General features: G+C 42.1%; 1 protein-coding gene across 1 annotated transcript; it reads right to left on the minus strand.

Moving 5' to 3' along the window:
* Window positions 1-200: 200 nt before the first annotated feature.
* On the minus strand, window positions 201-8,264 carry LOC133962328 (glutamate-rich protein 1). The gene is made up of 6 exons (XM_062397880.1): window positions 8,030-8,264; window positions 6,910-7,050; window positions 6,631-6,777; window positions 2,909-3,286; window positions 1,771-1,968; window positions 201-449 (listed from the first exon to the last, which is right to left on the minus strand). Exons 1-6 carry the CDS (start codon window positions 8,046-8,048, stop codon window positions 349-351), a joined length of 984 nt encoding a protein of 327 aa, XP_062253864.1. The 5' UTR covers window positions 8,049-8,264; the 3' UTR covers window positions 201-348.
* Window positions 8,265-11,005: the final 2,741 nt, after the last annotated feature.

Genomic DNA, 11,005 nt, shown 5'->3' on the forward strand with positions numbered 1-11,005 from the left:
ACAGACAGAAGACAGAAACAGCTCGGCTGATGACAGTAACTTCAGGCGCTCTCGTGGCGGGCGGACGAGCTAACAAAGCAATTTCCCTAAGGGGATCAATAAAGTTGTTATGACTCTGGGAGGAATCTCAAAGCACAGGATTAACTGGCCTCATGTTTTTTTTACAATACAAGGCATGATGGCGGATTAAAAAAGGGAAAAACTGGCAGAAATGTTTTACTGTAAAAATATTTTATACAGCGTCTTTAGCTTGACATTTTGAAACGCACGAAATGAGAAGAAAGTTTCAAGATGTAGCGATTGAGGTAATCCTTCAGTGGCGTCTCCGTTTCAGTGTGACTGACAGTCTCATGGGTGTGTGGTTGATAGTCCCGGCGTCTTGTCGCCCCGCATGGGAAGGATATCTGTGATCCAGTATTGGAACAGTGAAGCGACGGCAGCGCATTCGTCTAAAACACAGAGACACAGAGAGACACATTTCAGTCACAGCTCAAGACTCCTGACAACAACGATACCACAGGAGCCATCAGAGACTTTATTTGCTGTAGCACTATGAGCTAAAGAAATCAAAATCATCTCTCAGCGTGCAGACATTCAAACGGACACCTCTGTCTCCCGCCAAAGACAGAAAATCTGAATTGAATGTAATCTGAGCAGAACATAAAAAGGACGCTGTAACATCCAGTGTTGTTCGTGATAGGATCTCCGGGGTGCAATGAAATCTATTTAAAGGAAATGTGCTTCAGAAGTGCAGTCGATTGATTGCCACTGCAAGAGTAGATAGAGCGATGAACTCACTTGAAGGACTTTTCAAAAACCCGCAGAAAAGGCTCCTGCATGGAGGAGGATGTGGGATTCATTAAAATGCTGATTTAACAAAGTGGATGTTCACCAAAGTTATGAAATATTACTCCACCTCAAATATATCAGGAACTTAACCTTGACGAACCACAAATATTAATTCATTCACAATGAATTATTTGACAAGTTTTGACAGTTTGCATTTTGTCGCTCTGATACAAGAGAGACGCATTTTAAAACAGTAACTTGAAGCATAACTCATACGGTATGAGGTGGGTGGGGGGGGGGGGGGGTTGGAAAGGCTTTCAGCTGAGAATTAGATACAACTTTTGATTTTACATGGCGTCATCTTGGCCTTGGGGACAGGAAAAGACTAGTGACACTGTGTGACCCACAGTGAGTCTCCTCGCACATGCACACGGACGCACACACACAAGGTGTCTGCGCATGACTGCAGCAAAGTCCCCACTGATCCTATTATACAGCCAGCTAGCCAAGCACGCAAATGAGTGCATGGGCAGACATAGACACAAACACACACTCGGTGGACACCAGAGATGTTTTGGCAAAGTGAACAAGTTCAAACATGTTTGTTAATACATGGCGGAGGTCACCACGAGTATGAGATGTAATATTATGAACTAAACTGTGTTGCAAACCAAGGGCAGGTGTACCGGTCAATGCAGAGGAAGGCAAGTAGGGGCAGGTATACTCATGCAAACAATACGCCATACTGTGAGAATGAGAGGCAGACACAGACAAGTATTAACCTGCAGAGACAGGTCAGTGAGGTGCCTCGGGCAGATCCTGGCAAGAGGAGGCCAGTGCAGACGCACACGGATAGATGCTTGGAACAAACATGATGCAGCATCTTATACAAACAAAGCTCTTATTAGCAGCCGTAACACAGTTCTTCTTGGAAAAAATACATTTTACATTTTTGATGTTTTCCCTGATACCAGTGCTGACCTGCAGTCATACTCGAGCTGTTGTGTAGCTCCTGCAGCGCCTTTTCCAGTGTTGCCGTCTCTTTGTGTTGAACAGAAGTCTTGAGACCATAGAGCTGCTTCAGGACAGAGTTTGGCTCACATCCGCTGGACATGTGGCTCAGAAGGTTTTCCACTGTGCCAGACAGGAGAAGACTCTTGTTGTCTACATGTAATTTGCCTGTAGGAGCACAAAGCAGGATGAACTATTTTAAAGCAACACAACATTTCTCTACCTTAAAACAGCAGCTTAAAATTAGTTTGATGGTTCACTGACTAAGGCTGAATAGTGCTACTTTCATTTTCACTCCTCCCCCTGAACCCCTGCTCTTGTTCTATGTAGCTTTAGTGAGTATAAACTCTTTTGAGAAGTTTAATACTGACAGATATCGCTGCTGAAATTGCCAAATTCAGACCCATCAAGTTTAAGAGTAATGCTGAACTCTAGATCAGTTAAGTCAAATCAGAATCTAGCATTTATCTCCAATATTTATTGGGGAAGAGTTTGGTGTATTTGTTAAAGTGGCAGCTCTTCTGGTTTAGGAAGCTGGGGATCATGGGTAAAATCCACAGTCAACACAGAGAGCTTTGTTTTATTTCTTCACAATAACAACATTGTGCCCCACAGAATCAATGACCATGTGTGGCTGCAGATGGTGCTGCTTCTCAGTAAAAAGCTAAATAGTGTTGCTTTTAAATGAATTTGAATAAATCAATCAAAACAGTTGTTGATGATCCCCAGTCAGAACCCACTGCAATTCTGATTAGATTTTGATGCTTTGTTTTAGCTTCTTTTCTGTTAATCTATGCGCTCTCACGTATTTTCCAAATAAGCACAGATGTGCTGTGGCAAAGGTGCAAAGCATTCTGGTCACTGGTTTTGATTAATGTGCTTTCAGCAGCCTTTAATTAAGCGTTCCTGGATTACATCTTTGCATTGCAGCAGCTTTGTTCATTATAACTTCCAAAATGGATAAAAGTTTTAAAAGTTTAAACGGCAGGGTGTTAACTTTCTGAATATTAACAGTCAATGAGGAATGTTTCAGCTCAAGGCTTTAACAGTGACCAGAAGATTTAGTTCAGAGGTAAAATAGATGAAACAGCCTCTGCTCAGTACTTACGGTCTGACAAATAGATTTCCAGTGTTGTCCTGAGGAAATCTGACACCTCAGCAGCTCTCCTCTCAATGTCATTATCCTCCTCTTCCTCCTCCATTCCCCCATCTTTTTGGTACGTAAACTCCAGGGCAGCAGCTCGGGTCGTCACACCCATGGAGAGCAGCTTCTCTTTGTGCCGTTTCTTCTTCAGCTTCCTCTTCTTGTTCCTGCTGATGTGCTCTCCTCCCTCAGCCACAGTTTGACTCTGACCTGGAGCTGCACCATCTTGCCCACAGTTTTGTTGAGGAGTTGGTTTCCTTTTCTTCCTTTTCCTTCTTCTTTTGTGCTCTTCTTGCTCCGTATCCTGGTCTAGTTCCTCACTGCTCTCATGGACGCTCTCTTCTGTGGGCAACAAGATCAAAAGCCTTTGGTTAGAATCCAGCACAACCTTCACATGCAGCTCTACTCGTGGGTCCGGAATCAAACAGCAGCTTCTGGGATTCACATAGGTAAAGGAAGTGATTTCTCTTGGCCAAACCATAAGGGGGTTCAGGGACTACAACAGATGATGCCATCGAATAGATGATTTGTCTTTTTCACTGGTGTTTTGTTCTGCTCATGCTTTTCATATGGATTAAAAAGATATCTATCTCTATCTCTATAACATGGAACAAGTCAACTGGCAGTAAATTAAAGTAAAGTAAAATGAGTAAACTGTAAATATGGTGTGACTTTGACAGAATCCTCTATTCAATGTCTTTTCATAGATTTTCTTAATGTAATGATAATTTACTGAAATCTAAATTAACCATCCTGCTCTGCAAAATTCCTTTATTCTGAATCCAGGTCTAAATCTGATGAAAAAGGTAGGCGATCGCTAAACTTATGTCACATCTTTGTATAGTGCATAAACGTTCACACAAAATGACCACATTCCTCATACACCATGGAAATCCTCACTGCTGCTACTGCAGTAATGTTATAACTGTTATCACTACATTGGCCTATTCTTTAAGACTTAACTAGGAATGAATTTAACTGGGATTTGAGTCCATGCAGCAACAGGGCTCTTGTTAGACGAGCAGCTCCCTCTCTCCCTCGTCACACCTCCCTTCTCCTTAACAACTCCTGAGTCATTGTGATGTCAAAGAAAGCAGCGCCCCATCGAATTCTTCTCAGCCACCCAGCCAGTCACTACAGTGAGCAGCAGCATCTCACTGGTTAGCAACTTGGGACATCATGCAGCTGAAGAAGTGGCAGTGCATAACCACAAGGCATAAAAGATTTAAAAAAAAAAAAAGGAGTTTCAGCTCAGTCTATCTAGGTTTGGAGTGATAAGTGACAAGATAAAATGTCCTGTACATCAAGAAGTGTCTCTCTGAGTGTAAATTTAGCTAAATCTAAAGAGAACTTGAAGTAATTAAGTTCCTCTGGTGGTTCAGTCCTGCGACCATCTGCCCAGAAACAGATCCTGATCAGAGCATGAACAAATATGGAGAACTTATGATGATTTTCAATGATTTGGTTCTGTAGCGGAAGATGCAAAATGAAACAGTGTCTAACATCGATGACTTACTCTGAATTTACAGTTTCTGTATAGTTAACACTGATCAGGAACTATATTCAAAACAACTGACACCTGCTTATTCATCTAGCATCCAATCATACAACCACATGGCAGCCGTGCCATGCAATGTTACACTGACACAAAAAAAGGGGCTTCAGTGATTGCTCGTGTTAAAATATCAGAATGAGGATCAAATGGGACCTTATCCCGTTTCTGAAACTGCAGTTCTCCTTGGATTTTTATGAACAACAGAATCTTAATTAAGAACGATAAAAAAAGTGGATGGAGGCACCTTGTTGATGAGAGGTGTCGGATCAGAATGGCCAGATTGCTTGGAGCTGACAGAAAAACTACTGTAACTCAGAAAACTCCCAGTGGATTTACAACTGCTGTAAAGACAAGAGAATCTCTGAAGAATCGTGTTGTACCTTGAGGTGAATGAGCTACAAAACACGTCAGGCTCACCTTTTGTCAGACAAGTGTGAGGCTGCAGCTGTCACCAACACAAGACAGCTAAAGACTGGAAAAACATAATCAACAGAATCTGGATTTGTGTTGAGTAGCAGAATCAGAATTTGGCATCAGCAGCATGAATCCAAAGTGGTGGTGGTGTAATGGTGTGGGGAAGGTTTTCTTGCCACACTTGTGTACCAATCACACCATGAATGCCACAATCTATCCTAAGATTGTTGCTGCCATGTGCATCCCTATATGGTCCCAATTTACTATCTTCAAGAGGCTAAAATGGTTTCATGAGCAGGTTTGTTGTTCTTCGGTGACCATGACCACAGTTCCCATATCTGAAGCCTTAAAACTTTCAGGATTTGGGAGACGAAGATCTTTGCAGCATTAATGTGTAGCTGACACATCTGCAGAAACGATGTGACATTATTATGTCAGAATGGATCAGAAGCTCAGAGAAAAGTTTCCGACAGCTTGTACAATTGATGGCACCCTAACCCTAACCCAGTATTATTATGGGGTTCCTAACAAAGTTGTCAGTGAATGAATGAGATGGAAAATTTGGAAAATGTTTAAAAACAGGTGGTAGATGTCCTTTGTGTTTCTCCCTGTTCAGACTGGAAAGTCAAGCAGGTACAATGGCACAGAACGATCTAAAAACAGTTGTGGATCGGAGATTTATTTCTAGAAATATTCTTTGAATCAGCATGAGTCCACAACTGCACATAATTATGGAGCTTTTACATTAGTTTTATTTCCATAGCTTACATTAAAATGTTATGAGCAAAGACTTCACTGTGAACACAGCATGAAAATACATCTGGTAAATCAATGCTTTAGATTTGTATTCACGCTAAACACATTCACCGTTACAACATCGCATCAACCAGTTAGTGTTTGACTGTTTCTGTGATATTATATTTATGGTTTTATTGTCAGGAAACCTTTATACAGCCCAACTAAATATGACCTTAAACAGGACTCTGGATCACACCATCCATCAAGGCTCCCTGCCCACTAAATCCAAAACGTGTTAAATTAAGCACTGTTCAGCTTCCGAGCACAATTAATCAAACTTCACCTCATAATTTATTCTGGACGCTGGAGTGTCTGAGCCAACAAATCTCTTTTATTTCACTGGGGTGAAGCAGAGGCCTGTCAGGTGGATGAAGGACTGCGTCATGGAAGATGATGATAAGTACAGAGAAACGTGTAATGAGCCAGGGCTGTTATTACAGCCAGGAAATCTCACTGGTTCACAAAGATAAACAGTCTTTAAATGATGCATATCAACTGCCAAGCGCGAGACTCGCTCTCCGTATCGAACTGCGAGCCAACTCTGCACATAACAGGTCAAGAATATCTCATCTTGGCTTGAACACCAGCTCTCAATTCAGCTTTAAAGATGGCACCACAGAGGGCTAAGTATCTCTTTGCTGGGATATATCACGCAAACAACACATTTAATAGAGCTTTCAAATTGGAAAAAAAAGAAGAAATCAGCCGAGCTCAACAGCCATCTGCACTGTGTTCAAATTCTCAGCAGTTCGGGAACACAATTGATTATCACTGTCGGTTTCCACTAGCTGGAGTGGCAGGATAATCAGAACGAGTGACTTCGGTGCAGGGAGCAAACCTGGAGAAAACCCATATACATCTCTCCCAGCTTTATGGTGCATGGCACAAGTCCATAGATGTAGGATTATGGTCGTCTTACCAGCTGGGTCCTTGGCACTGTTGATACTTTCTGCTTGAGAGAGTGTGACCGATTTCTCTGGATGTGTCTCGTAGTCTGCAGGAGGAGGAAGGACAGTGTACACCCGAGCCTGGGGATTGGCTGCATTCTGCGTCTGCCCTGCATCACCTGAGACACACAAAGAAAGCTGATAAAACCTGAGGTTAAGAGCGGACAGGTATAGGATAATGTCTCTTGGGGGAAAAAGTAAAAAAAATATGTTTTTTTATACTTTTGCGTGCTGCAAGTTTCTGATCTTACCTGCAGCAGTGTCCTCACGAGTTGTCTTTCTTTTCACAAAGGTTTTCTTAGCTAGAGCGTCTACGAGGCGTGGCGGGCTGGGTTCCTTCTCCAATTTGGGAGCTACAGGAAAAAGCTTCTGCAGGACTTTTGACCGAAATACTAAGTAAGACAGAAATGGACACAAAAAACAGACATGACATTATCATTGGCATTGCAAGTCACCCGACCTATTGTATGAACAATAATCATAATCTTTAACTTCATGCTCAAATCTGTGCAGTAAGGTTAATCTGCACAAGTTATAAACCATGATATGAAAAGAGCAAAGGATGAAGTCAAAGAAGCAAGGACGCTGCTGTTTTATGGATTATGTACATACATGTTTTTTATTTCTGGGTCATGCGAGTACATTACGGGCCTCACTTCTTATTATGAGACACCACTAATTCACAAACCCATACATCATCTTCTGGTATAATACACAGACAAACAAAAGTTTAATGGGATCACATCTCTATAAAGGGTCTTGAGAAAGACTAGGATCCTTCTCTCCTCCCCCAGACCTTCAAGAGACGATAAGCTAATTTATAAATTTCATACATAAACAGCTAAAAACAATCTTTGCACATCATCCATGTCCACAGAATCTAAGTGTTTAAACTGCAAACGATAGCATAAGGGGGAAACAAAATGCAACACATTTTCTTTAGAATTTTTACAGATCCACAGATGTCACAGAGTAAAACACTCCACTTTACCACCGACTCACCAAACACTGATCTGAATTGGACGATTATGCCAACTTTTCAAACCACGTATACGATTTCAGAAACCAGCAAGTTGTTACTATTAAAGAGCTAAACCTAAACCAGCTAGACTAAACTAAACGTGCGGTTCAATGTAACCTTCTTAATCAACATCGCAGTGACTTGGTATTGGACTCAGGAACAAGGAGAGGCAGAAATGTCAGGCAGTCGAAGTTTGACAGTGGAACACGTGCGTTTGTTTACAACTATTACCACTTAACGCGAGACTCAGCCGCCGGTTAGCTACGTTAGCAAGCTGGCAACAACCCCCAAGCTATAACTTGAGGTTTTATAATTTTCCTGAGGTTGTAGTTGACACTGGCGATGCTCACCTTCTTTCCTGTGTGTCATGTCGCTGACAGGAAGCGAAGACGAAGCAAACGCGAGTGTTACTGGTGGCTAGGTAGCTATAGGTAGCATGCTAGCAGGCTAACCAGCATGCTAACTTTCAAAATGATCACGTTAAGTGCCTGAGAGGAGGGGACCTCCCACACGCGCACAGGAAGTAAGAGCTGTGCCACTCGTGTTAAGAAATAACTTAAATTCACTTAAACTACAGAAACTAATCTACAGCAATGCTCGGACTTGTCCAGCTCTGCACCAACGACTACTCGCATACAATACAGGGCTGGAAGTGAGGGGGAGAACGTCAATGCTGGGCCAAATTCCATTCAAATTAATGGCAAAGTAATTTGGACTTTTTAATTTAGTAAATTCGCTATCTTTAAAATCACGGTTTTGTATATTTTCTGGTTTAGACAAATCCATTCTTCAATTCGGGATACAAATCAGCGCTATTTAATGTAGGATATAACGAGTTTTGACACGGATTGACCATTGCTAAGAAGTACCAACGCAATCATAACTTCAAATCTCTTCAGACTAATTCACTTCTGATATAATAAGTGCAGGACGAATTGAGCTCTGACAGTTCTTCCATCATGATCTGAAGTCAGTTGAGTGATCATTACTTGCTGTCACAGTGATCAAGGCCAATTTATTTCAAGTCCAATTTAAATGTGTGATGCATCAGGCTACAGCTCCCCCTGCGTTTGGTTCCTGCAACGACAGTGTGTTCAGGGGCGTGCGCACACGGCGCCAGCGGCTGGACGCGAGATGAGATGAGAATATTAAGCAGGCACCTCATGGCTCAGCATCAGCACCGGTCAGAGTTAGGATTTGCGCACCCTCCAAACTTGGCTTGGGACCCCAGCATGTGAACGGGCTTTTTTGCAGGAGGAGGATCCACCTTAGCATGTCAGCCCTGAAGAAGGTAACTCCCCCGAATCTCTATTATTAATCTATAAGTGCAAATTCAACTACTAAAATGTGACATGTGCAAAGATTCCAACAGTGCATTTCACCACCTAACTGGAAATGGGAAGGTGCATGCAGGAGTGGATAACATGGGTGTGTTGAAGCAATGTGGTTGCAGGGTTTCCAAGTTCTGCATTGGAAACAGACATTTGTATTTTTTCAAAATGTACAATTACTAATGATTTATACTATGTTAAGCAGCAAAATGCATGGTTGTTTTCCTCCCTGCTGGATACCATACGTGCACTTTTATTTATCCCAGATGAAGAGGCTCGGATAAGGAGCATCTCAGGCAGAAAAAAAGCCTCCTAGCACAAGGTGAACTCCTCAAAAAGGATGTAATGTCAGTGTAGATTTCCTCCTGATGTGCACTGTCATGTAATACTTTATGTTATCACGCCCTACTGTAGTCTATGTAGGTGGATGGGGCTTATCTGACTATACAGAGCCTGACCTCAGTGCTGGGCAATCCTGAATGAGTGAAGCTCCTTGAGGCTCAACAAAACAAGGCATTGGAGGAGTTGTGGTATTTGTAAGAATAAAAAGAAAAAATCCACAGACCCGTGTTGCATTATGCATTATGGTGAGGAATAAGTAATTGAGCAGCGTATGCAAGCCCTCGGATTGTTCAAATAGTGACAGTTGCGGTCATGTAAATGGATGATTATTGCTCCTTTATTGTGGCGGTATTTGCAAGGGGCGGAATGGTTAACTGCTAGTGGTGCAAAACCCCTATCATCACTGTTTTGTACGCTGATACATTGTGTTATTTGAAATACAATGCAGTTGCAGGCATTCATGTCTCTGCTCCAATAGATTGAGCGACACACAAAGAAGTTGTATAGGATGCCTGTCTCAGCACCGCAGCCGAATCCAAATACACAGCACTCTGCATCACACACTGTGAGTGACAAAGTGCTCTCTGCCAGCGCTCACATCATTAGACATCATAATCACAGAGCTGCTAAAAATAGGGGGACTGTATTCATTGCAATGCTTCATATTTTGAAGCTCAGTGGTGTTATCGCTGCCCACCCCTCGCAAATGGAAGTTGCTGCTGTATTTGTACCCTTCTCAATAATACAAAAAGTTCTTATTTTAGACAGCAGTGGTCGAGGCCAGTTGTTCTTCAGTATCGTGCAGCTGCTTTGATGCGCAGGATACGGATTTAAAATAGTGTGCTTCATACACAGCGTGCAGGCCATACATGGAAACTGCATTTTCCGCCATAGTAGAAAGCAGGTAAAGTGTCTCATGTTCATTCATTATGCAGATGACTAGAAGAGCTGTGGTAGCACCAAGCAGTCAGGGGCAAGCGTAATTACTCTAGATCAATGAGAAGGGATTTGACAGTATCTTTGTGTTTGTGTGTGTGTGTGTGTGTGTGTGTGTGTGTGCGGATCTGTGCGTGAACTTTTCTTAGGTGTGTGATGATAAGTATTCATAACTGTAGCCTCTCTGAAGCTAACAGACAGGGAACTCGTGGGTGGGCAGGTGGCAGGTGAGAAGTGAATGTCATCTCTTAACATCCTTATGAGACTGAAAAATAAATTACTTGTCACTTGGCAGCTTTAGGGGGGCCTGCCTTTCACCTCGTCCAGATTACCACCTCTGCTAATCAGACTGTCAGTGACACCCAGGTGATATGAGACGGAGATAGGGGATTTCTTTAAACAAAAAGATAAGGCCTGATTCGAAGATTAGAAAACTATCGCATTCAATGAACAGCAACATAAGGGATCATGATGACCATAGAGTTTAATTGACATCTTTTTGACACAGTATCAGTAAGAGAATTAAAAAATCGCACAAAATATTAAGGACTGTATGAACTGCATTATCTTGTGTGAGTATTAATGAACTAATCATAGACTGGATATAAAGAACCAGTATGAACGCTACCCTTTTGCATCAGATCCATTTATTATTCTTTGATAAATCAATGACAATGCTGACAAATGCCTTGTCTTGCAATGTTGAAGAGTGTGACA

This window comes from Platichthys flesus, chromosome 10, assembly GCF_949316205.1.
Source record: "Platichthys flesus chromosome 10, fPlaFle2.1, whole genome shotgun sequence".
NCBI classification, from domain to species: Eukaryota; Metazoa; Chordata; class Actinopteri; order Pleuronectiformes; family Pleuronectidae; genus Platichthys; species Platichthys flesus.

Coding starts and splice junctions, on each gene's coding strand:
- LOC133962328 (XM_062397880.1), bottom strand. Junction 6,778..6,909: donor TCGTGAGGACACTGCTGCAG/GTAAGATCAGAA, acceptor TGTGTGTCTCAG/GTGATGCAGGGCAGACGCAG. Junction 3,287..6,630: donor CAGTGCCAAGGACCCAGCTG/GTAAGACGACCA, acceptor TGTTGCCCACAG/AAGAGAGCGTCCATGAGAGC.